The 27572-nt window shown below is 36.6% G+C and overlaps 1 protein-coding gene across 2 annotated transcripts in view; it reads left to right on the top strand.

The window, feature by feature from the left end:
• The window catches only part of LOC143216530 (tachykinin-like peptides receptor 99D), a 103412-nt gene that overhangs the window by 36646 nt on the left and 39194 nt on the right, over window positions 1–27572 (top strand). For both annotated transcript variants that reach the window (XM_076439672.1, XM_076439671.1), the window contains exon 2: window positions 18799–21041. In XM_076439672.1, coding sequence (XP_076295787.1) covers window positions 20596–21041 — 446 coding nt within the window. In that variant the 5' untranslated portion in view covers window positions 18799–20595. The remainder of the gene's footprint in view (window positions 1–18798; window positions 21042–27572) is intronic.

The following is a 27572-nucleotide window of genomic DNA, read 5'->3' as shown; positions in this document are numbered from 1 at the left end:
GGATAGTTGTAATCTTTTTTTAAATAAAGTCTAAATAAATTCTAAAAATTCTAAATAAACAGAAAAATATACAATAAAATTTTGGGAAGAATGAAAATCAATTTCGTAGCCGTGAGGCTGAAATAAAGTAATGGGTTGGCAAGAAAGTAATTTCGGTATATTAAGGTGAAACAGAGCCCAATTTTTTTATTCAAGCAGTGAACTTTAATTAATAAGATATTTTCCCTTTTGTTCGATGATCTTTTGCCAAAAAGAATAAACAAGAAAATATTTTATTGATTAAAGTTCATGGCTTGAATAAAGAAATTCGGTTTTATTTCACCTTGAAATACCGAAGTTACTATTGCCAAAGTCGCGATAATTTACATTTGAACCGGGGAACCATGATAACCATAGATCAAAAAAATATACTTATTGTTAGATGAGAATGTTTATTTGACCATTTGGAACACACAGAGATTGTTCCAGTGGTCAGTAACAAGGTTCATAAATAAACCAGACAGTCGGCTATCATGTGATCGCGTCCTAATACAATATGTATGAACAAAGAGAATAGTTAAGTGGGGAAAATGGTGATTCGACCAGAGATTAATGTGTATCATTATCGAGCCACTCGACGGGACACGTTGCTGCAATAACGTTTTCAATTTTCCGAGATTTGAAGTTTCCACGACCCTGCATCACACGGTTTACACTGTTATGGCTTTTGAGTCTAAATCGTTTCTTTTTGAAAAAATTGAGCCCACCAGTTCGCTTACATTGCAGCTGGCTCCGCACCAGAGGATCGAATGGCACAGCGATGTCATTGTGTGCCGCATGGTAGCTCGCTATCAAAGTGGATCCTGTTCGGATTACAGATCAATGGCCGCCAACCAGAGATTTTAATTAGCCTACGGAATGGTTAAAACGCGCGAGATTTATTCGTGGCAATCTGTCTCTATTAGCATTTTCACGTTGCTGAAATATCCAATTTCTACACTTATCGAGAGTTTCCAAACTCTTTTCAAATGTCAGCCCATTGTGCTCGATTGTCCTCCCTGAGTGGACATTGTAACTCTAGCCAGCAACTCGAACTTCTCTTGCGAAAGGAAATGAAAAGATTGCTGGTGCTTGTAGCACTCGGAGAAACACTTCGGACAGACATAGAGAAATATGTACAATTAACATTAAAGGAACAGAAAAAAGAACAATGTACCATTTGAAATTTCGAAAACACGTAGTTGACCATCTGAGAGGTGATTTTCTCAAACTTGAAGAACTTCTTCAGCGTTCTTTCCACTTAGCCTATTTAGACTTGCAACTGATTCTAATACTGAGATAATTAATTTAAGCTAACGTTTTAGTACATAAACTAACGAAATCTCGAATCTGTATCTGAAATGGCTTCAGCGGAGACAGCTCGTAAGTTTATGTATAGCGATAAAGTTACATGAAATCACAGTCAGGTTGATTAGGGGATCGACAATGTCGCATGTCGCGGGACGGCCATTTAATAGGAACAAGCTAATGCACAGACAATCCTGGGATGATGTAAAACTATTTATATCCCAAGTGACGTAGACGCTTTGATCAAGAGTTGGGTAGATTAATCGTAGGGCGTTAATAGCATTAAATCATTAATCGATCGAACAATGACCCCGGAATTTCTTTCTTCCGAAGCGTGCCGTGGGTAATTGAACTACACCGCCGCGTCATTACACACACGTGGTGGTATCCATAAGTTTAGAGGAGAAATTATAGATAGCTCTCGCTACGTTTCGTGTTAGCTTTTAATTGACAGTATAGATCACCTTTATAGCGTAATAGACTGTTAATTTCGTTAATGCGCGCCGTCAATAGATCCAGTTACTCCTTTGATGTTGTATGGTGGTAGTGGCAACGGTGTTTGCGAATATTATTTGTTTCATCAGTTTTGAAATAATGCTCGTTATCAGGCCAAAAAGAACAATTTCATATTAATCAACTTCGTCAGTCTATTGGGAAATATGGGCTTGTGCTTCAAAATTCGTCAATGTACCAAGACTTATTTAATCTAAACTTATCTAAAATTTAAAAATAAAGATAGACAAAAATTGAAGGTGTTATAAAAGACCAATTTTCCAGAAATTGAAGCGTGACAGTGATCTAATTTTGTTCGAATTCAGAGTAATAGACGAACTCCATTGGGGTCGACCAGAAAATCCCTTGCAGTGCGGATAAAATAGTAAATAAATGAAATAGGAATGTTATCGATTTTTAGAGAATGTATCAGTTTTGGCATATCTAACAATTTTCATGCCGTCGAAATATAATCATGAGAAGTCTACGCTTTCGCGTATCCCTATGTGGGTGGAAGTTTGAGATCGATCGATTTAACCCCTTTGGCCTGTCCATTCTTTACTTTTTGCCCCTCGCCGACCGATGAATCGTTTTGTTCGCGGAAGGAAATCTTTCTAGTTCATTCCATCAGACTTTTTTTCGGTGCAGCTTTTTGTTTAAATCTTACACGGTAAATGTGATTTATTACGAGTGTGGCGGAAGGTCAATCGTCCCACGCGGTTTTGTTTGAAAATTGCAAAAAGTCACCTCAGATAAAACAGTTGTACGGAAACAGGATAAAACAGTTGAATGGGATTACGAGTGTCCTAGAAATTCCTGTGAAGTCCGAAACAGGTTGTACTACGTACTGGCTAACTTTATTAATTAGCTAGACTTTATTAATTAGTAGATGTAATCTAAAACAACACAAAGATTAAAAGAGTTTAACAATGTCGATGTACTATTTTCCCTATATGAAAATTAATTAATAAAGAAAATAAATTTTTACTTAACTCCCGTAGATTGCAATTGATGCATAAAAATTTTATTTTGCATAGAGATCCGCAGTCTACTAATCGCTATGTATGTATATACTAAGAACTAACTAAGAAATTATTTATCGTCCGAACGTAAAGTTAAAAAATATTTGGTGCAAATATATTTCAAAAGCAGTTGGCGAAAAAATAAATATCTGACAATGAGTATTATTTATGAAAAGAGTGGGTGCAATAAAAAAACGGTAGAATCATTTAGAATAATTAAAGATACTGATGCATCGTTCTCAATTCCATACAATTATTCAGACAAGAAATAAATGTCTATATAGTTTGCAACTTATACAATATTTATTTTGTATAAAAATCCGCAGTAATAATCATACTTTCAAAATGCACCACAGTAAAACTTACTTAGCTTTTATCTTGCACTTGGTCAAACTTTTCACAGAGAAGCGTCTTCTCTCAGTTTGCTATGGAACGTCGCTACTAAACCCGTTCCAAAGTAGTCGACTTTAAAAATATAGACTCAGCGAACGTCCCAAACTGTTGATACATGGACGCATTATGCATGAAAGCTCTGGTCCTTTTTCCGTGGTAAGACGGACGCAGAAATTATTCGCGTAATCAAAATCGACGGCTCGGTCGGAGGAGTGTCTTAGCACATTTCGATATGTGGGCCGCTCGCTTGCCAAATCGATTAACTCCGCAAAATCAAAGTAGAGAAAATTGATGAAATAGTACATATTAATTTTTAAAAGTTCTTTTGTCAGTTCGGTGGTGTGAACCCTCGGACAGCGAGAAGTTAATTTTGACCCAGATTTAAAAAGTTTCATCTAAATTCTAATTTTTCAGCAATCACGTGATATTACTAGATGCTCGCACCGAGTCCAAGAAGAAAATTAACCTTAATCCCAAAGAAGTGGATTGAAAAATATGTAAAAGAGAATTGCTATATAAAGATTTGAATTTATCTGATTATGGTTGCCATGAAATTCCCAAAAGCGTCTGACAAAAATGTCAAGATTGATTTTATTTACACTTTGTGCAACTACTGTTGTAACACGTGCTCTATCAAAGACATGTATACAATAATTTCTAATGAAATCTTTTTAGTATTTCAATAATTGTAGGTTTAGTGTTAAATAAATTTATTCTAAGTGTAAAATGTTAAGCAGTAATCAATTGGTTCAACAGTGACATGTCAAAAAACTTGAATGGTCATTAATCTGACCTGTGAACGGTTCGCTTTCGGTATTCGAAAACCGCACGACACGTTAATCTTTGGGCAACGACAATGTAGCTGGAGCACCGTAAAAATAAAGTCCGATTGTAGCACAGAAGTTCCGAACAGTCAACTTTACTCGTGAGACGAACCATTGAGCCAAATCCCGTTGAGGCTTGTTACCAGCAGCAAAAACTACGAAGTTCAGAATCTGTTTCTTCCCCCGTGTGTACTGACACTACACAAACACGAGGTGAAATAGTAGCGTAAACGAGGAGTAGGTGCAGTCATAACAAGATTATTTATAAAGTCGTTTTCAAGGGGAACAATATGCCTTGAGAATCGTTGCCACATAATGTGATTTTCATCGTCAATTTTTATTGCTAGAATCTTTCTGCAAAATAACAATTTTCTGATCTATTGCAAGAGGGAGAGCGAGAGAGCGAGAGAGACAGAAAGTAGAATAAAATATCACCTTTCACACTGCATACTTTTCTAATGAGCCATTTACGATCCCGAATATAAATTTCACCTCCATAATTTGATTTCCATAAATTAAGTGAAATTTTATTATCCAGAATATCATGTTCGAAAATTCTTCCCCTATTTACCGCCATTTACTTTTATTTTATTACTTATAATTGTCCTACTTATAATGAGGGCGGAGAGTGATCAATTATTAATTGCTTAGCACTGGCCTTACTATCCTCCACTTATTATTTTGTATCATTAACAAAATTTCTAGCATGGCTCTGTGGTTGATGTTCTTAAGTAATAATTAGACTGCAGCTTAATGCAAAACAGAGAAAAGATTTAAGGAAAAAAGCTATGCCAGTGTTCAAGTACCAACAGAATCATTAAAACATGCTTGTTTTTATAAGTAAACCCATTTCCTTTAGTGCAATTCCACGCTTCCTGCACTCAATGTAAATTTAGTCCGTCGTCCCCTTCTGCTCTGAAGCCACAAGACGAGCCAGCCACGCATGAATCATGCTAAACTACGTGTCTACCTCGAACGATCGGTAAAGCCATTAATCATTTGTTGTTAGGTACGATCATATGATCGATCCAAGTATAGGTGACTAATGACTGTAAACTACTTCAATATTGAACTTATCCTCAAAACCAGTGGTCCGAGTTAGGTATTCCTCCACCAAACTTCGAGCAATCAGAGAATGCTGCGCGACAAAAAAATTGAGGACATTAAAACAAGCTGGCAAAAGTGTACTTCAAAAAAAATTAGTCTCATAAAATATAATTATCATGGTAATTGTAGAGCCAGCACATTTTATCTTGCCCGCGAGAGGAAAACGTTTTATTTCATAATTAGCAGTTGTGAAAGAGCCATAAAACTGTACTCATTTGCTTGGTAAAAAGTACAGAAGCGTAGGATAGCGGAAATATGTTTGCGTACATTTTCGAAGCATCCTGGGGCTAATTTCATTCAAATTGATGATTAACTTCTTGGACTTTAGGCGTGCCTCACAGGCAACGCCAATATTTGACGCCAGTCTGCAGGTGTATCTCGAAGGTATGCCGAAATTTCGAAGGAGTTTACATATTAACTATGCTCGTGGCTTGCTAGCAAAAAGCAACACAACACAGGGCGTTTCGCAATGATTTAACGTGATTTAGAAATGTACAACACCCTAAAAAGACGTGCTTACAATTCTACTTGCGTGTGTAAATTTGAATTGATAAATTCAATTCTCTTTACGTGATATTTAAAAGCCGCCAATACATTTTAAAAAACTCGGAAACTGTCGTGATGGATTTTTGCACAGATTCAACGTCCAACATTTTTTCCAGCAAAGTTCAAAATTCGAAGGAGTTTACATATTAACTATGCTCGTGGCTTGCTAGCAAAAAGCAACACAACACAGGGCGTTTCGCAATGATTTAACGTGATTTAGAAATGTACAACACCCTAAAAAGACGTGCTTACAATTCTACTTGCGTGTGTAAATTTGAATTGATAAATTCAATTCTCTTTACGTGATATTTAAAAGCCGCCAATACATTTTAAAAAACTCGGAAACTGTCGTGATGGATTTTTGCACAGATTCAACGTCCAACATTTTTTCCAGCGAAGTTTTTTGAAAAATTGTTACGCGCAACCTCTGATTACAAGTTTGACGCAAGCGTTCGTTTTTTTTTTCATATAACGTAGCATTGTTCTCGACGAAACCTACGCAAGCTGCTGTGGGCGGATTGCTATAGTTCAGGAACACAGTTAGTAGTGTCTATTGAAAGTGTCATACGAATCAAAATGGGATTTCTAGCCTTTGTTCTGTGGTTGCTCGAATCGTAAAAGTACTTAAATTTTTGATGTTTTATTTCTTGGTTACTCGAATCATGAAAGTACTTAAATTTCTGATATTTTATTTCGTGGTTACTCGAATCATAAAAGTATTTCTATGAGAAATTATTAAATTGATTTACTTACGCATCGCATCGCAATAAAAGTATTGGTGCGTTGGTAACATGCAATCAATCTCATCGCAATTTTCATATCGAATAATCCTTTAAAATTTGTCCCACCTGTTGCCGAAGACCCTGTACAATGTACAACATAAACGTACCTGTATCAATACGCGTATCTCTGCATATTTTGCAATATGCACGATAATAATGTTACGTCCATCAATTTCGTCGGATTGCAATATTTTGGCGATATTGGTTCGTAAATGAGATATCTTTAAAATCCTTTTGCTACGTCGAATCTATCGATTAGATTAGAGGATGCTCGTTTTAGTACTTGGCCTGCTTGCTCCGCTCACGAATATTTCAGAAACTAATTAACTTTGTAACTTGCATAATTCAGTACCGATTATCCTTTCAATTGGAGGTCAATGCTGTTTACGTCTAATTAGCAATCAACAGGCCACGTCATTTAATTAACAATTATTTTGCTAGTACATAATACTATTAAATGACTCTTATTTGAAATTATTTGAAAAATAATTGTCAAAACAAATCTGTCGACCAATTGTTGCGTTTTTATTATTTTCATCTGCAAACTGAGAGACAGAAATGATATTGAACTGTTTAGAACAATTCTCAAAGAAAATTTTTCAATAAAATTAGTTAATAACTTCTTAAGTACTTGGAATGTGGACAGTAAGATTACCGAGAACGTTTAATGACGGAAACTTTAACTACTTTCCCGTACGGGGTCGCCCCTGATATTGCACAGGCAAATTTTTGCCCGGACTGCAATTTCCTAATAGCTTCATCAGGGAGACCACAATGTATTGACCGGAACAATGCTTTGTGAACAATAGCATCGCATGAAATAGTTCTTAACCCAGGCCACCCGTAGCTCGTTGCTTTCCACGGGAATTCATCGGACAACAGGCCTGAGGGAACATAAAATTGTCAAACGGAACGTCATTAAAATAAGATAGTGAGCTGTCATACGTATGCTATAGAAGAGGCGCACATACACACAAAGGAGCTTCCTATTCTTTCATATAAGAGGAGAGTAAATGATTTTCTACAGAATATCTTTTTCTTTCAAGACCGATGTGTATGAAGTAGCCTGAAAAAATCTTTGTATACAGATTCTCAGACGTACTGCAATCTGAGTTATATAATGGAATTCTAATAAGGTCGCAGCCATCAGCTCACTATAATTCTCGATGCATTGAATTTTCTGTATCGACGATAATACTTCTTGCCCAGATCTAACCACGTGGAGGTTGGCTGTCACGAGACACAAATTGTTATATAATTATAATCATAATTATAGTAGTTGTGATTTGAAGCAGTATACAGATTAAAAGAATTGAACAATATCGCGTATTAGTTTCAGCTTATAAAAATTAATAAAGGGAGAATTTAAATTCGGTTCTAATATTTTGCATAAAAATCCACAGTCTATAATTATAATTTTAATTTCGTGAAATAACTAAAGTTAACATTCCTGCAATCGATGTTGAAGAGTGCATCTGATTGCAGAGATTTAGCTAACATCAAAATTGAAACACTTTCTTGCGGCAAATTTGTTTAAAGAAAAAGAACAAATCTGGAAGATCAAATTTGAGTTCAGAATCTACTAAAACAATTATCTCGGTCATTCATGCTTCGTCACATGTCGTTCTAAAAGTGGAGCGACTTCGCTACTAGATTATTATTCGAAAAAGTTGGTTTATGTGTCGATGAAATTATGCATGCAAGCAACTAATGGTAAAACAGTCACGTAAACGCAATTTAATTTTTCAACGAAGGTTGACATCGTCTTCGAAAGGAACAAGTTTTATAATTAATGTCGAGTATCCAACGGATCGTGGTAATGCAGTTTCGCATCTTACGTCTCGGAAGGACAGTAAAGACTTTCCAATGCTTTTAAAACACATTAAAGGCACTCTTCGAGAACACAGAATTCTCGATGTTCCATCGATGATGTAATTCAGTTAAAAAGTACTTAGTCGTCGTCACAACAATATGAAAAAGATAATGATGAGACAGAAAAGAAACAAATAAAAAGATGTTTTCTATTTTACTTCTGTCTCTGATCACTGTAAATATTTTCTTCGGTTCTTTGCATAAATGCACATTTTACATAAATAGCCACAGTTTAAGGTAGACAATTATTATCTCGAAGATAATTTTGGTTTCGATTCGATGGAATTACTATTCTGTGTGACGGAATGTGCAGTACTTCATGCAAGGGTACCATCGACATTCTGTCCATGTTCGATCGCAATTCTAAGTAGCGGCGCGTCTTCTCTTTGAAGTATTGTCTGCGCCGCAGTTTGGTTGTTTCTGGAAGTATTGACAATGTCTTGATAACACAATCAAACCTTGCTCTATCAGGAGAAACCGGTCCTCGCGTACTCCATTACCACGAGGTTAATCGTGTTAGCGCGTGCCGCATCTGTTGCGTCCCGTTTAGTACATATTAACATACTTATAGGCATGTACAATATATGAGACTGAATATATGTATACAGTCGGTCCATCTTAATTGTTATCGCATTTAATTATTATATGACTTCTTTCATCATTCATCGTATTCAAATGCACCTCTTTTGCACACTGATTTTCAGAAGTAAAGTTCCTGGTCCACCTGTAAATCATTAATGTCAACTACTATAAATATGTTTATGATGCTTACACAATCTTTGAAGTCAAAGATTCGAGAAGATGTATTGGAAAACTTTTAGCAAGTAATATATCGTTTATATTTCTAAAAGAAAGTATAATAATAAATATGTACATTGCGGTGTATTGTATAATTAATGTACATGACAATTAGTTAACCTAGTATCTAAATAACAACAAATCATTTTACATTTTTAAGTTGGTGATGTGCAAAAAAACAAATTTGGCTATTTTAGGTAATTTTCAAATCTCCTGTAAAATTTTCTTCTTTGACTTATGTCACTTTTCTTATGAATGAACGAATGAGAAATAATTCTTTTTCAGATTTCGATAATATTTGTAATGTAAGTGGAAAATGAGTAGACTATCAAGGTATGATGTAACATATTAATTCATAAAATTGGTTTAAATAAGACGCCTCGATAACTGATACCAAATCAATTGCAACTTCACAGCAGTGATCCATTGAAATACAATATTGGATTAAAGGGGGACATATATTAGATAATACAATCAACGGGGATAATGCATGACAATCGAATGCATTTTACATGCTATTGCTATCCACATGCCATAGCTTAGCTTCAATTTATATGTTAAGTGGGCGAATTATCATCGACTATGACGTTCAAATTGAAACCCAATGAGCAGGTCAGACATCTATTGAGTATATCTACAACTTTGGACCTTCGAAAGAATAAAAGTGCGGATATTAAAAGAGGATATTCAAAGAATTCCACAACTTTTACAGTGCGCGAAAAATGAACTCGGGGACCAAGACCAAACATGCAAATTGCAAATATTTGAAGAAATCGTCGAAACTATGCTGACACAACGTCCACCTGCAATCCTTCGCATGAGGAAAGATTTTATCGCAGAATGGAACTCATTCCCTGAGATTGCAATTGTCAGGCATTCTTCTATCCCTCTAGCTCACCTTTCATGCAACTTCGTAAATTCTTCGTATAAATTTTTACATTCCTGTGTGTCTTCTGCTCCTAATACTCATTATGTTAAAACTAATGTTATTAATTATCACACAACTGAAAAACTTTGATTTTAATGAAACTGTTTTTATTTTAAAAAACATTGGCATAACGTATAAAAATGTCTAACTTTATATTAATCATGATAAATTAAAAAATTGATTGATTACTATTTAAAAATTCTGTTCTCGAGTAAAGTAAAAGAATCGAGTATGCAAATATCTTATTTTGATGGAAAAGTAGATTGGAGGACTGAACCCAAGCTCGTCCCGATTTTTAATTACAATTGTATCATGGTACGAAATGAAACAAGCCTTTTAAAATACAATATATGAACTCTTTATCACTCCGTATTCAATCACACACATGCAGCAAACGTATACCGGCGAGGCACAAATTTTGTGGAAGCATATTGAGCATATAGGCAGTAATATAGGATTGAAAAGAGTTTTATAAATGTCGCTTTGCAACGAACATAGATATTTTCATCCGAGATTGGAGTTCGAGTTCGTAAATTGCTCGTACGCTGGAAACGAACCGATAGATATAATCTCATACTTTATGAAACGTTGAAGCTAACGCTTACCCTACACCCGACCTCCCCAATAGGCGAAATTTATCGATCGCATCAGATTTCTAGAGCTTAGGAACAAAAATTTCCACTTTTGCGAAATAACCCCTTCGACGTAAATTAGACGCCGCGAACTTCGTTTTTCTCGCTCGAATTTAATTTCGATCTGAACTCCTGCCTCTTCTAGCCATCGAATCGACGCTAAAATACTTCAGACATGAAAACTGGAATTCCTTGGGTTTAAATTACCTTTCAAATAGACGAAATATACAATATTAAATTTAAATTAAATACTTCTTATATAGAAGTTAGAATTTCCTCAATTTGAATTACTTTCCAAATACCGATCATGTAATGTAATACTTTTGTGTGTGCAACAGGGAGGCGAAATCTTGCAACGCAATATAAAATTGAAATGTGGGATATACAATTTGAAAATTTGAAATTCACATCGTGTCAGAGTACCTTGGGTGTAGTTTGAGGGAACTATAACTTTTTTTACTTTGGCAGTTCACTTATCTACAGGCAATAAAAGAGGTGAATATCGAACAACTAAAAGAGATTGAAACGGGGAAAGCGAAGGAAAAATCCCGTGAAGGTGGCCGAGGAACAGGTAGTGTCGAATGTAAAAGCGATAGGTAAATCTCTCAATACCATCTGTAGCAGAAACATGTAATATTGCTTTATAATATGTTACACTGCTGGTTTGATCGTGGGGCTTTCTACTTTCATAATGAAAAACGGAACGTTCAAATTATTAATATCATTTATTAATCCTGTGCCACGAGTATTACAAAAAAGAATCTAACTAAAACCGTGAGGAAGTAATAACAAGCACAGTTCATACAAGAAATATTTTCCAGGGCCCTTTGCACCCGGGAAAACCTTTGGGCAACTATTTTTCAACTTTGTTCCCAACAACTTCCTCTTATTTAAAATGTACTTCCCAAGGCAGTTTCTTGATTGGTATTAATTTCAGACAAAGTTTACTAATTATAAAGTATAAAGGATATTTAAACTAGCAACATAAGAATGTCGAGTCAAACTCCACAAACACAAATCTCAAGGAAACGTAAAATAGAATTAGATATGCCTATATCAATATTTCCAGTAGTAAATGAAATTCGATTCGATGTCTCCAGTTGAATAATTCTCGCGAGGGGCAATGGTATGCATGGAATACGGTTCGAACTGGATATGCAAGCAATCGCAACAAATCCCGGCGACACACACCTCACAAAGAAGATAAAGAATGGCTCACAAGAGGCGTTCCAGATAATATATTGAATCAAACTTGCGAAACAGCTGAGCGGGGTTGAGCATGAAAATTCCCGGTGAAAGGAGGAGAATAAAAGTTGGAGGTTGGTGTGCGAGAGGCTGAATGCAAAGGTGGTGAGACAGGTGGCGGGCTCTTCCGTTCATATTTAGGTGAGTTCGGTATCGTGACTACAAAAGAGTCTGGTTCGCACTAATACGTTTTGGCGGATACGGAGAACTCTTCCGAAACCACCCACGCCCCGAATAAATTTTCCTCCCCCTGTCGGGATCGGGAAAAAAACACAATGAAGGTGCGGTCGAGAAGAAGAGAGGAAACCGAGAAGATCGTAGATAGCGAGAAATCACGAACGAAGTCGGCGGGGTGCGCACTGATCATGCAGCCGGAAAAACGTTTCCAATCTTGCTCGCTGAAACCACGATTGTATCAGCATCGTTTATTAGAATATCATTTCATCCGACGCCAATTTATCCGCGGAATATGATTTATATACTCTGCTGACGAAAAATTTTCGTTCACGTTTCCTTCCCCGCGAAAATACGGCTTTACTGTTCGCAGATTCCTGGGTTCTATTAAATTATTTTTCTATCGAATATTATAAACGGAGCTGAGGAAAAAGTATTAAGAATCATATTCGAATCATTTAAGTTCACAAATCAATGCATGAATCAAACGTTATGCTTGATCCCATGGGTAAACAAAATTTAATCAAAGATTTCTTACCTAAAGTAAAGAATGGTGTTCTCCACATATCACGTTAGTAATGAACACCTTGGCTGACCACTTTTCGTGAGACATGACTAATGATCTAAGTGCAGGTGATTTTTCACGAACCCTCCATTCTTCATCTATAGACCTCAAGCCTGTCTATCGTTGTCCCAGCCTGGAAAAGTATCTGTGCCTCAAGAGCTATTCCCCTGTTGCAACTTCAACATCTGCAAGCTATCAGCGCGTGTCGTCAACGTTGACTAAGGACAGTGCTTTCAGATAGTGTCATCGTTTACCGTAGCTCCACTACCTCTGCTTTAACAAGTCCTTGATATGTTGCAAGAGAACGTCTTGTCATTTTGTTCCATCTCCTGCCTTATCTTACATGTTCTATCTTTCAAAAGTGATAAGATGTAATTATTTTATGATGTTATTTTTCTAATGGTATAATATACGTTGCTAATGACTAGCAACTGTCCTGACAGGCTTTAGTATAAATTCTGATTTACTTTCAAATCTTCAGCAATTCTAAAAGTAGCCAATGCATGATGCTTGATGAAAATAACAAGATTAAATTTATTTGAACTTAGTGCGGTTCATATTATAATATCTCCGCTATTAGATGTATTTATTTAATCATTTACCACGAAAGCATCTTTATAATTTCAATAATTGTGAAATGAAAAATCTGGAGTCGGTCATGTGACCGGTGGTGGTAGGTTTAGTGTTAATTCTGTCACAGAGGGCAAATTTTTCGGAAGCCCTAGCTACTATATAGGAGCGGGCGGGTACCCGAGCCTCGGGTTAGGACGTTGGAACCCAAAAATGAGTGATACTCGGGTTCCGGAAATTTCGACCCGATGTCGTTTTCGGGTACCCGAGTATCACGAATTTTCAGGTACCTGCCCATCCCCACTAGGTACTGTGCCGGATATTCTTAGTACAAGACGGTTCTGGTACTATGTATACAAGGAAACTATAAAAGGTAAACGACACGAAACATTGATAAGAATTTATGCACTATCCCATTAGGTTTTTACGATGATCCGTCCGCTTTAAACCCTGTTTATATCACGGTGGAAATTCGATTAACCGGATCACGATTATCCGTGTCAGTTATCTGAAGTCTCGTGTTTGCAAGCATAACTAACGATCACGTTTTACGACTCTCTGCTGCCTCTATAAAATCATTCTTTTTCAGTTGACTGAACTTTGACACCAGTACACATTACTGCACAGATAATCTGTAGGGAGTATTTGCAACTCGGGAACCAGAACTGAATTAGTAAAATTTTATAAAAGCAGATTTTCTACCAGCCATAAAATATACCGAATTTAATTCGTTGCGTTTTTTAAGCTACCGAGATCGTGATCGTTAATTTACCGAAAAACTGCTACAACAATCCAATTCAATTTATTCATGGTCGTCGGTGCTTACAAATGCGAATCACAAATCTGCGTGAAATGCCCCTAACATGTAGGTACACTACACTATTCTCACCCTCTCAACTATGTAAACGGCTACGCGAATCCACAAACATTTTCATTAATCTAAACGACTACCATTCCCATGGATTCAGTGATGGTGCTCGCGCACAAACAATATTACAGTTCAATCATAAATCATGATACAGGGTGGACCACGAAGCGTGATCAGCTTACATTATTCTGCTGTTATTGGTTCGATGGAAAGCTCTTTGACGAAAGTTTTTGACGAAAAATTTGGTACAATTATCTTAAAGCTCTCCTTCACCCATGTTACTTTAACTAAATACATTTACGAGCGAACCAATGACAGCAGAATAATCAAAGCTGATCACGCTTCATGGTCCACCCTGCATAGTTACGCAATGTCTTACGTTTTATTCTGTTCCTTTTTCAATCCTAATTAACTTTCTGTTGGAACAGTTCAAGAAATTAGATTCAGAGGGAATCCTCGTCTTAATCATGTACCCTTGATTTGATGTAAAAACGTTGAATTTTTTGCGTTCTTTAACAATAGCATTCAGGACACTGCTGTTCCCTTTTCTAGTCGGGTGCTCGCCTCGATTCCGTGCGTCGACATACCTTTTCCTGCTTGATTCCCTTACACCTATCGGTTTTTGTCCGTCGAAGAGCAAAAGACCTTTATCAAAGGGAAAACTGCTGTAAAGCGAACTGCTGGCAAGAAGAGACAGCTTTTAATCGATGCATTACTCAGCTCTCTCTGTACGTGAATGTGGCAAATATTTCATGGATGGGACGAGTAATTACTATTTCAAAGACGAGCTATCGTCAATATATGGACATCATAGACTCGCGTCATTGTCGCGTGTGACTTCGTAAAACTGTGTTCACGAAGCTATTAATTACTGGATGATTCGCGTGAACTGAAATTAATAGTCCACTTGGGGACAATATAATTTCTGCGTGGATAATAAACCCACCTCGTATGTTCAATTAATTTTGTGTAAGTGCACAGGAAAAAATGAAACTAGAATTTTGAATGTTTCTTTTTTCAGCAAATAAAAATAGTAAACTCTTCTCTAGTGTCGAGTTCTTACTTCTACTTTTCACATACACGGTTTATGCAGCTTCAATTCAAAAGGCAGTAAATCATTTTCTGTTCAGGACAATAAAAGTCACACGAATGATTGATCTGTCACTCGTGAAACAAAAAATAGTTAACAAGTTTGTTTAAAAACTGCAGTAAAACCAAGTGTGATCATCTTATTTAAGCTACGAAAGTTAAAAAAGTGTTTGTTTCACATTTCTTCGAGGTAAAGTGAAATAATTATGAATAACAAATGGAAATCTCAGCGAAAAAGTTGGTAGCACGTACAAATTCCAGAAAGAAAAGGGAATTCTAAACGTGCAACATGAATGACTTATGCATGCCATGACGTAACTCACGGTGATAATGTATCTCCGCGGGAATCCGTAAAAAATCGCATAAAAATGCAACCCGAACGAGAAACTCGTTTTACCTTTTAAAAAAAAAATTGCAACGCATCCTGGTTACGGTTGATTACAGCGGCATCTGGGACGAAGTGAAATGTTGCAATAATTTACACTTATTAATGCGGATTTAATTCACCAACCCGCATAAATTCGTTTTTATTTCCTTGTCGGCGAACATGGGCTTTGTCGACTGGACGATTGCATTGTGTAGTTGTCTGTGCAGCGAATTGTTATTTAAATCTGCGTCATCTCGGATCAAACTTTTTCACGAAAGCGTTGAATGCGCATAATTTGTTTGCAAATCTGTGCTTTGAAAATTATAAGCGTATTCTTATTCGGAACTTCTGAGGTGGGAAAAATTGATTGAAATATGTGTTGAATTTTTCTGCACGTTTGCAAGATTGTAAAAGCAGAATTTTTTACTTATAAAATTAATAAACAATAGAAACAGTGTCTTTTAATCATTTACTTTGTAGCAAAAAGGTGTACTGTTGGAATTAAAATTAGATTACTTGAAAAATGGATTTTTCTGCAGAAGAATCTTCGCAGATTGCTTTTGCATACCAATTTTTCCCTTCTCTCTGGTAAAGGACCCACCATAGAATATATTCTGTAGAGATAGAATTAACATGGCGTCACAGTTCTGTAATTGGCATTGCAATCAATGTCTGATTGTATCGAAATTTCTACGGGACTACAGTAACAAAGCGTAGAGATGTATTAATCCACTTTCACGATGTGATAATCCGTACGATACTTAGGTGGGATGACAATGTTTGCTCTGGCATACACCGAAATTATCCAATTCTCTGAGAGCCACGTATCTAAGTGCCTGAATAATTGATCTCGTCACAGCAGTTATCCACAGTGGTATGTAATGCCAAGAACGCGTCCAGTTTGTAGACTGAACGTGTTGACTTGTGATATTCAGGTCGCGAACAAATATTTTAGCTATTTCGTTATTGACGATTTCTATTACGTAGGAAATGAAATATACAATATTAGGTGTCTCAAATCGATTCGTGGCCCGCGCAATATTAACGCATTGCTTGGAAAACTACAATCCCCAGAAAATCAAACTGGAAAGACAAAATTTGTCATCGCACCGATTCCTTTAATCCTTTAATTTCCGTGAAAGAAAAATTACTTTTCACTGAGAAAAATGAAGAGTGCAGAAAGTCAAAGAATAAGTACGATGACAAATTTTGTCTTTCCAGTTTTGATTGATGAAAATTAATTTTCCATGATTTTTTTAAATTAAATATTTCACCTATCGATTAGGCTTTGGCTAACCCTAAGAATGAAAAGAGCATCATGTAACAGCGTAGTATAATCACGCAAAGTGACAGAATTGTTCGTTGAATCAAGAAAATGAGCTTCTGAAAAGCAGTAGCAATCACTTTAAAAGGTTAAGCTAGTAAATTCTTCCTTCTATGGTTCACTCAGTAAAATCCAGACCCTTTAAATTATTCTGTATTTCATTCTCTTTAACGTCACTTAGTCGACGCATGTTTTAAAACAATCATAAAGACAATAAATAGGACAGTCGTCAGATACATGTAAAATGGAGTGTAGGTATAGAAAAGAAATTATTTTCACGACTGAAATGCAGAGAATACATAATTGCAAATAAACAACTATCATAAAGTACCACGAATTCAATTGTACATCTAACACAATTAAGTATTCATAATGAAATTTTAACTCAGTTTTTTAATCAAATCCATATTAAAGTCTTTTGTACACTTCTTACGAAAAGCAATTCTTTCTCTGTACAAAAAGAAGATCGACAGAATTTCCTTAACGATATGATTAAGAAAATTTGTTGTGTCACAGAATTCTCAAGAATTCAATTGTTCAAGAAAGGGTTCTACAGCTTGTCAAATCTAGCTGTGCGGCTGAATGTCCTCCGCAAGGGGAATCTTTGTATTTGTTTGCCCATTTCTATGTTTTGGTCAGCCGCACAGTTAGATTTGACAAGCTGTACGTGATAATCGACCAACTATTCCCACAAAGTAGAAAACTACGATTTCTCGAGGGACCTAGTAGGGCGCACGGCAGTACGACCTGATTAAGGGAACGATTCCGAGAACAGACCGTGCCGATCATTAAGGGTGTCTCTCAGGGGTCATTGTTTATGACAGTATTGTTCCGTGACTTCGGAGGCATCCTCCAGTGCATCGAACCGGTGCACGTGATAATTGCTCTTCGCTCGGTTTCACTCATGTAGGGTGAATCATGTGTATCGGGTCTCGTAAGATTAAAGCTATTTACAGGTACACACACGTAAGAACAGTTCCGCAATCTGCTTGATCCCATCTACGTGATTCACTTTACAGAACGTACCGATTTATTCAAATGTAAAATGTCATTGTAAAACATGTGTAACACAATTGGAGTAAATGTCTGTTACAGACAGTTTTGTAATTATTGCGCTGATATCTTCTCGCTTGTTTTTACTTAGTTAATTGACAATATTAAAGTAACTTCGGATAAATGCGCTATTATAATATTGCCTGAAAAATAGCATCTATTTCTTTGAACAAAATTTAGAATTCGTTATAGTACATCGCTGATATTTATGATTTACATTAGAATCGAGTTCACCAGTTCATTACGTGACATTGAGTTTACCATTTTAAGTAATCATTTTAAGATCCTTTCGTCCACGGTGTTCGTTAGTAAGCATCCCACGCTGATTTTTAAATGCTTAGCACCACTTGTTAGCTACCAGTGTTCTCCTTTCGAATTTAAATGAAAGAATTAGCGTTTTTATTCCGGCTCGGATATTCAAGAAAATGTTGCGAAGTAAATCCTGGTAAATCAAAAGACCTTTTAATATTCTCGACTCTCTGGACGTGTTTAACGCCGAAGCTCTTAAAGATTATTAAAGGAATATTAATAAGAAGTGTTTGCTCAAATTTCGCTCACCCAATATTATCATAAATGCATAAAAACCACAATCCAGTCCTTAACAAATGACGTACATTCAAAAAATAAACGAAATTACACGGAAACCTCGGAAACTTCAGAGACAATAAAATCTTTTGATTTTCTTAGAACAGGTAGTCGAAACCTTGCCAAAACTCATTTCCGCGATTCAAGTCTAAGACTGCGGTTCGAGCATCTTTGCAAAGACCGACCAACCAAAAACTTGCTAAACAATAACCCTTTTTTCGTAATTCCTGTTTCAGAGTTGCCCGTTCCAGCGAACCGCAGAACGTTTCCGAAGAAATTGCGAACGTGACGGAACGTATCCAGCGCGGTATAGTTCGCCCCGAACGAAAGGAAAAAGAACCCGGCGCGATTCTGGGACGCCGATTCCGATGAGGATTGTCGGAAGCATCGAGGAAACGACCGTCACTGCGGCCAGAGCCATCCTTGTCCTCGTTCCGAACGATGAATACCCGAAAATAATTTTCTGAGTGTCCCCGAGCACATCGACACCGACCGAGACATCGAACGGCGTCTTTCATTGACCAGCAATTCCCAGAAGAGTATTGACACACGCGATTTTCCTTCGCCACGAGCCTCACGGGACTCGATCGGCCGAGTATCCGCGGTTGAAAAGATGCTCGAACGCTCAACACTCTCGACCCGAACCGCGGAACAGGAGCTTTTCGAAGTTATCCGCGCGGAACGGCATCCGCGAAGTTTCGCGAACTTAAAACAAAGCGAGATCCTTGTCGAACAGACGGTGTGATCCGTGAATTCCTAACGGGATTTTCTTTATCGTACTGGAAACCAGTTAACTCTATATGTATTCCGAAGTCAATGGGAGCTACCTCGAATTTCTCGGAGCAGCTACACCGGGCGAAATACAAAGTAAATTTCATGGAAGACCGGTCTGCGAGAGGAGCCTAACTACTTTTAAAGAAGCGGGATTCAGTTTCTTTGAATAAAGACAAAGGAAACCGTAGACGGGATTATCGTTCCTCGGACGCTGCAAAGAAAATGCAGAAAGAATGTACATTAAAATCCGGGAATCGGCACAGCGGCGGGACGAGGAGGGAATGAAAACTGACGCAGAGTGCTAGCCGCCCCTGGCGAACGCGAAAAAAGAGGCAACGAAGGAAGAGAGCGAGAGGGAGAGAAAAAAGAGACCAGAACGGAGGAACAGAAGCTCGAAGGCAACAGCTGTGTCTAGGTCTTCGTCACCGGGTCTACTAAGTATTTTCAACGGTGATGGACACGGACAAAAGAACAGGCTGAAATATAGGGACGCTACCCGCTAAATCGAGATGTCCGCCGATCAACGAAAGAAAGTCGACTTTAACTCGCTGCGAATTCCGGCGAGGATTTCTTCAACAATGCCGGAAATTTTCCAGGGGTAATTATCCATGGAACTCGAGATCTTACGAGCGGACAATGCGAAAGACGTTTTTATTAGAAGAGAAATTGTTTCTAAAACAGTGCTCGTTGATCCGTTCTTGCGAATGATCGATCTTGTCGGCTTACGAAAAACATCGCATTTGGAAAGGATGTTGTGAGGCGGGATTGTGTGTGATATTTCGGAGATTTTTGAAGATTTGGAACAAGTGGTCTTCGGAGGAAGAAGATCTAATTGGTTGTCGGTTAACGACCAGAAGAAAAAGCCTATTAGGGTGACACGACAAGAACGTGAACATCGTCAGCATCGATTATTGTGCCTGCACCGATGCAGAAGTAGTTTGAGGATCCTGCAAACACTCGGGCAGCCATTAAATCATATCGGACAGATGAAGAGACGCGGAACTAAAGTTCATGATTGCGTCGTGGAAATTCGCGTCCAATGAAAACAAGGAAAATAATTGCGTGATAAAGACTACGATAGAAATTGAACGAATTTTCTTTTCGATTCAAATACAAACTAGTCTGTAGAGAAACCGTTCTACTGGGCCGTTGTTGTGCAATACAACAGGAGCCATAATAAGTCACGCGAGGGATGCTAAAATATTTTGAAAAATCGACAGAGAATTGATTGTTTCGAATTGATAGTGAATTAACACGTAATGGAGGCTTTGCAGGCTCTCGACGTCTTTATGGACACCACGCCCGATCCTTGGAACAGCACGCTATGGATGAACAATTATACTTACTACGACACTACCAACGTCACGGATCTGGAGTCGAGGAATCAGTTCAAGCTACCATGGTGGAGGCAAATGATCTGGACGTTGCTATTCGCGGGCATGATCGTCGTTGCCACTGGTGGGAATTTAATAGTGATTTGGATCGTTTTGGCGCACAAGAGGATGCGCACCGTGACCAATTACTTTCTGGTGAACCTGAGCATCGCGGACGCTATGGTGTCCACCCTCAACGTCACGTTCAATTATATCTACATGTTGAACAGCCACTGGCCATTTGGCACGCTCTATTGCAAGATCAGTCAGTTCATTGCGGTGCTCACTATATGTGCCAGCGTCTTCACCTTAATAGCGATTTCTATCGACAGGTAAGCATCGCGGTCAATATCTACAGCTTGTGGTGCTCGCTTTTGACGGGAGCGAATCAGACCGTAGATAGAAATAAATAGTTATTATCTAGGGTATTTTATTTTGTATTTGTTATTTTCTGTGTTCGACAAAATTCTGTTCGAATTCGTACATGTTATTCAAGAGAATATCGGTTTCTGTGTAATTTCTTCGTAGGAAATTTCACCCCTAGTCGTTAGTCAAATAGTGGTTTCTCTAAAAATCACAAAATAATTCAAAGTAAATTTCACTTCACGAAACACACGTAGAAACTTTTGTTTTAATACTAGAGGGATAAAAACTGCCAAAGGTCTGGCTGAATATTCAAATTTCTGTCGAGGTCGGTTCATATATTCTTTAGGTATACTGTTGCACATATTTGAAAAATGTTTGTATGGATTTTCCATTTTTACCATCTTCGAACAGTGCAGGGATTCAAGTATCCATAAATATGTATATGGAAACGCGCAAACAATGACACGTTTGAAAAAGATTATGTCTGAATTTAGTAAATATTTTAAGCTGAAACTCAATTTTGTAAATATTTAGAATTTGCAGTAAATGTAAATTTACTATGAGCATAATGTTCCTTCTCTTGTAACGAACTATTGAAAAGTATTAATAATTATGAGTAAACGTAAATAAAAAGAATAAAATACTTATAATGAGGGCTGTTGGTAATGAAGCCGAAAAGCAGGGGATAAAACAAAAAGAAAAATGAACGGAGTACATATTGTCTATGAACAAGTCAGTCTCCCAAAGCATCCTACGATTATTTAAAGTCTATTATTATATTATAAGTTATTCTAAACATTTGATATTCTTGCATTCAACGTTACTTAATTTTCAATGAAATGTATTGTTTACCACCAACCACACTTTAGACTATAACGTTGTATTACTTATACAATGTAAAGTACAAGTTTCCGGAAACTTGATCGACAAGATATTACAGCTTAAGATTGATAATCTCCGGAAGGCAAGCAACTCGATTTAAGCCGATTAAATGCAACTTATTAGCGGGTTATTCAGCTGAATGCTATCCGCCACAGATCATAGAGCTAAAAAGGTAGAAAATAGAGGGGTAAAAGCGGTGAAATGTAAACCGCAGTGTAAAAGGCTAGACGGCCGTAAGCTGGCTGTGTACACGGTTACCTGACCCGACTGCACACACACGTGAACCGTACCTTGACAATCCGCCGCTGAAGAATAAATAACGCTTTACCCCGTGCACAAAACAAGAGATGAAAATCACGATTTCAAACATGGAATTCCAGTTTTCTCCGCAAGACTACGGTGACGTTTAGATATACATATGTATACGTACACGTATGCACATACGTGCTGGACAATTTCCGGTGTACTTCACGATGCGCGTTGACGGATAAAGAAATGCAATCTCTTGTCTCTGCGATTTTTTTAGCTAGATAGTATTCGACAGAATTACGATGACCAGCTTCAATTTTATTAATTGCAGATTTCACTTATTCATTTAATTTGGATGAACAACTGCAATCTCTTATCTGTGCGACTCTTATTAGACAAATACTTTTTGATAAAATAGTTACATGGATAGAATCATATGTTACCAAACTTCAATTTTATTAATTACAGACTTCACTTATTAATTGAATTTGTGAACCAGGTACCGAATAATAAAACTGATTGTATTCGGTTTTCTAGTTTGTATAAATTACAAAAATGTTTCTACAATAAATTCTAGTAAAAATTCTTTCATGTTTCTAACACTAGAACTACGCAGCATCAATCGTAAATAAACATTTTCTGTCTGAATTGCAACAAACTAATGCTATTAAGATTTTTACAAACGACGTTTGTCACACTATAAATATCTGTATGAATTTTTATTTCAATGAAATTAGAACCAGTTAGAGACACTGATTTTTCGGAAATGTCAGACATTTGATCTGAGAAGTACGATTTCGTTTTTTCGGAAAGTGGCCGTATTACCTCGATCGTGGAGCCGTTTTGCCAACACTATCAAACCGAACAATATCTTCGAATGGTTCGAAACTACAATATATCGAAGAATTATGCTCCAACGGATCGTAAGGAAAACGTGAATGCTGCGTCGTATTCGCATGCCTCTGACACTTCCGATAAATGATAATGTGCGTTATCGAACTTGCGGCAGAATCTCTGCTTCGAGAATTCCTGCTGCAAAATTTCTAGTCGTATCTGGCTTCTATATCTTGCAGTCATACCGTGCACAGGTATAAACATGTTTAAACATGCGACAAGCAAGATAGCAGAACGTATCAATAGTGGATATTCTAAAAACAGACTTTAAAGAGTAAGTTATTTAAACGATGCAAAAAATTGCAATGCGAGGTAGTGAAAAATCAAGAAAACGGATATGGATTCGATGAAACACGTATTTAAGGTTCCGTGAAATCTTTTCCACTCATTCAAAGTCGCATTCTTTTTGTTTAGATAAAGTGTATAATACTTTTGAGCTCGTAGACCATCATTCTTTCTAAAAGCTTTCTGCAGATAATGCAACGGGAACATTCTACCCGAAATATTCTACCCTTGCCATGATAGAAAAGATGAGTAACGGGCTATATTAAAGGTTATTTCGATGATACAGCATAAAATATTTCCTTTGAGGTCAGTCATACGTGCAAGAATGACTTTTATTGGCAAGAGAACAAATCAAAAGCTTAGGTATAGTACGAATACTACAAGAACGGCTTCAGACCAGAATTTGTTCACAGTTAAAACAAAAAACATATCTGCCGAAGAAATTTGTTCACAGATAAAATGGAAAACATATCTTCTAAAGGAATTTATGAAGGATTCTATCGTATTTCCATTGTGTTTCTTTACACGATAATATTTTCCCATTTCATTCGAAACAAGGTTTTCACTCCCACCTTAAAGTAAATAGAGTCATTAAACTTTTATTTGTAGAAGGTGCACAGCGGATATATGTACAGCGGACTTTTATCCCATTCATAAATAGTATACAAGGATGCGTGCATACCAGAGCTGGGGAAAATAGTATTCTAAATAGTAAATAATAAATAATCCTATTTATTTTAAAACATGTGCACAACTTTGAAAATAAAATATTTTATTTGATGTAGTAATTTTTGAAAATAAAATAATTTATTTGAGAGACGCAGTAATTCTTGAAAATGGTATTTTATTTGAAGAATATATTACACAAATATTTGTATTTTGTCTTTATTTTTAATTTTAATTATAAATGTTATTGCTGAAGATAATGGTTCGGATTCAGTACATTTATGAGTGTAAGTCGTTTCTTAACGATAAGATAGACATAAACCGCATATGTTTATGCGGTTTCTCAGAGTATTATAACAATGCAAAAAGTAAACTATTTTATTTTGTGTTTCAGAGATTGTTAAAATAGAAATATTTTATTTTGATGTTCAGATTGTTAAAATAGAAATATTTTATTTTCGAAATTGTATATCTTATTTAAAATACTATTTCCTTTAAGCAAACTAAAATCTAAAATATTAAATATTATTTGAAATATTTGTTTCGCCAAATAATGCCCACCTCTGGTGTATACTAACAAACATCAATACTATTTTCATTTGAATGATGTCACTAGTAATTTTTCAAGAATAGGCGAGATTTAAAATAGTGGAAAAATTTGAAAATTTTAAGGATAATAATATTTTTGCTTTTGCATTCATTAAAATTACTAAAGGAAGAAATTTCTATTTGGCTTTTGTCTCTTGCTATTAATGCAGACCATTTTGCATAAAAATGCGCAGCCCAGCAATAAGCATCGAACCGCTACATCGCGATTGGAGCTCGAACAAAATCAAACGAAAATATGTCCACAGAAATTGTCCTCTTTGTGCTCAAATATTACATTTTACCGGTGAAACAGGGCAAGGCGATTACTTTCCAGTCTGCGTGGAAGAGAACGAAGCATGAGCCAGCAAATACGGTAAACGGATAAGGAAGTTGTGGCTAATGCTGTAGAATCAGCTTTCTTACTTTCGCCGGTGTACAGCAGACAGAAATTGGTTTTCCCGGAGTAATGTATATCCGTATGGAAAATGAAAAACGAATTCCATCGAGATAACGCGGGACTCCAACAGGTCGCATTAACGGTTGGTAGATCAACTGAATAATTGGCTTGGCTGGCCCCTTCCGCCTCCATTCAAAAAGAAGCTCGCCTCTTGGTAAAGTACTGTGCAGCTCATTAAAGTGCAGCGAAGCGTTTGCTCCCACCACATGCGGCTGATAGACGGTCAGACGCAATCCCGGTAACAATTGTTCCACGGATAAATCGAGTTTCAGCGGGGCCAAAGGCGATTGAGAAGTCGCGACACCCGCCTTTGCGGTAAATAACTTTTCGCCTGTGTGTACTCTTCAAGTCTTTCACAAGAACCAACCACTTTCGAGCACACGCTTACAACGGTCTCCCCACTTTGCTGGATCTCTAAACTCTAAACTGCGACTAATAGAGGTTCCAGGTATAATTACTCTATTTCTCGTTACTACATCTTCTTCGATACACAGTCCCGTACCGGAAATTCTATTATTCATCTCAATTTTATTTCTACATTAATCTGGTTGCCCATTCGAACGCAATTTCCGATACACGTTGCATACATAAATAAATAAAACGGTTTACTAGCTCTGTGTAACAATACGCAGAATACTTCAACCATAAACGTTTGCATAATAGAAATTCTATCATGGTGGATCGATTTTTGCCTCGTGGTTATTGAATCATTCTAGACGTATGAATTAATTTAAATATATCGCTCATGCACATGAAAAACGTCACAAATTTAAAAATACAAATTTTACAGGAGAGCACTTCAAATTCCTTTCATAGTTTAACTAGCTGTGGCTGAAAGTAAAAACAAATAAAAATAAAGAGGGCTATCTATGGGGTTAGTTTTATAAGTACATATATATATATTAAATAATAAAAAAATGTATTTATTAATACTCCGGCGACTATTTTAATGCAATAAATCGAAAACTGACAAATTTTGAGTTGTGACGTTATTCAGAACTTTTAAATAAATTTTGGAAATAGCCGTTTAGACGGCTTTCGAATGCAACGGAAAGTGCAGTGGTCGAAGGGATTTAGCTGCACCAGTGATCGGTGCACACAAGTTTTTAGCCCCGGAAGGTGGTTTACAGTTTGGTTACCCACAGTATTAACCTGATCTGAGTTTCCGTAACTGTTTTCGCTGCCGCAAATCGAAAACGACGATGCAAGAATTTTATCGTTTTCGCTTTAGCGCGTTCCAAATTGGAAACAATCTTTCAGAAATAATATGTAACAGTATTCTAAAATTTCTTCTAATGTTTCCACAGGTTTGCAATTCGTATAATCATTTTTGTCGTGAATGAATAATGTAATAATTATCACTAGATTATACTATAATCTTATTATAATAGAAGTTCAGACTCATTGTCTCTTATACTTTTTCCTACGAGTCCCGTTTCGTGTACTTCGCACATTTGCAAAAACGAGTATTATTTGCTCGAGGGACCACGAAACAGTAGGTACGTCGCACGTATAATAGTTTCACGGAATGTTTAACATGTTGAACATTCGAAGAACTTTGATCGTTGTCGTGCTCGCTTTGAATACAAAAGTATTTCAACTTGTTTCAACGTAAGGAAGCTGCTCCAAAATAGTGAATCGATATCTCATTCAAAATGTGTGACTATCTGTAGCTGAATCATTATTTATTGTTTATCGTTAAACAGCGAAGCTTCGTGCAAAATAAACAATGTGTACCTGAATCGCAACAAACTGGAGTGAAATAGAAATTTATTTTCTTTCTTAATATGTTTAATAGACTGAAGATAATATAAAAGTATTTTTTAATTTTTCGAATTTCTTTACTGTCTTAAATTACACCTACTCATTTTTCCCGTAATACTACGTACATATACTGTAATACGTATAGAGAATTTTTCTTGCAAAATTCGTTTGGAATACAAATGTTTTAATAAATTCACAGAGAACACGGTACAAGCGATGATCAAAGAGATATTCGTCCCCTAAAATAAGCTATACGAACCGCGAGAGAAGGAAAAAACCAATCGGACGAGTACCGTTCGACAGTTTCTCGACGTACGAATTGAATCCGCTAGTGTTATGTATTATTGATCAGTAAGTTCCACTTATTGAGAGCAAAGCATGATCGGCAATTCAAATTTTCCGATCCAAGTCAACGCACAGTGAGGTACATATAATATTTGCCCCGAAAATACGGTCGAAACTCTATATCAATATTCTCTAGATATTTAAACTGCTATAATTCTGCTCAAATTTATCAAAATTTGATGAAAAAGCAACCATTCTAAAGCTTGAGATTTCTACTTTTCGTGCTATATACCGTTTTTTACAAAACTTGGCGTTTTGAGTGCAAAATCTGTTCTTAAAGAGGAGCGTATCGGATTGTAAAGTTTGTTGTTACTTTTTAATCAAGTACTGCGGATTATAATCAATATTTTTACGTTATTCGTCTATC

This window comes from Lasioglossum baleicum, chromosome 15 (assembly GCF_051020765.1).
Source record: "Lasioglossum baleicum chromosome 15, iyLasBale1, whole genome shotgun sequence".
In the NCBI taxonomy this organism is placed as follows: domain Eukaryota; kingdom Metazoa; phylum Arthropoda; class Insecta; order Hymenoptera; family Halictidae; genus Lasioglossum; species Lasioglossum baleicum.
This window is presented reverse-complemented; position numbering and strand designations above follow the sequence as displayed.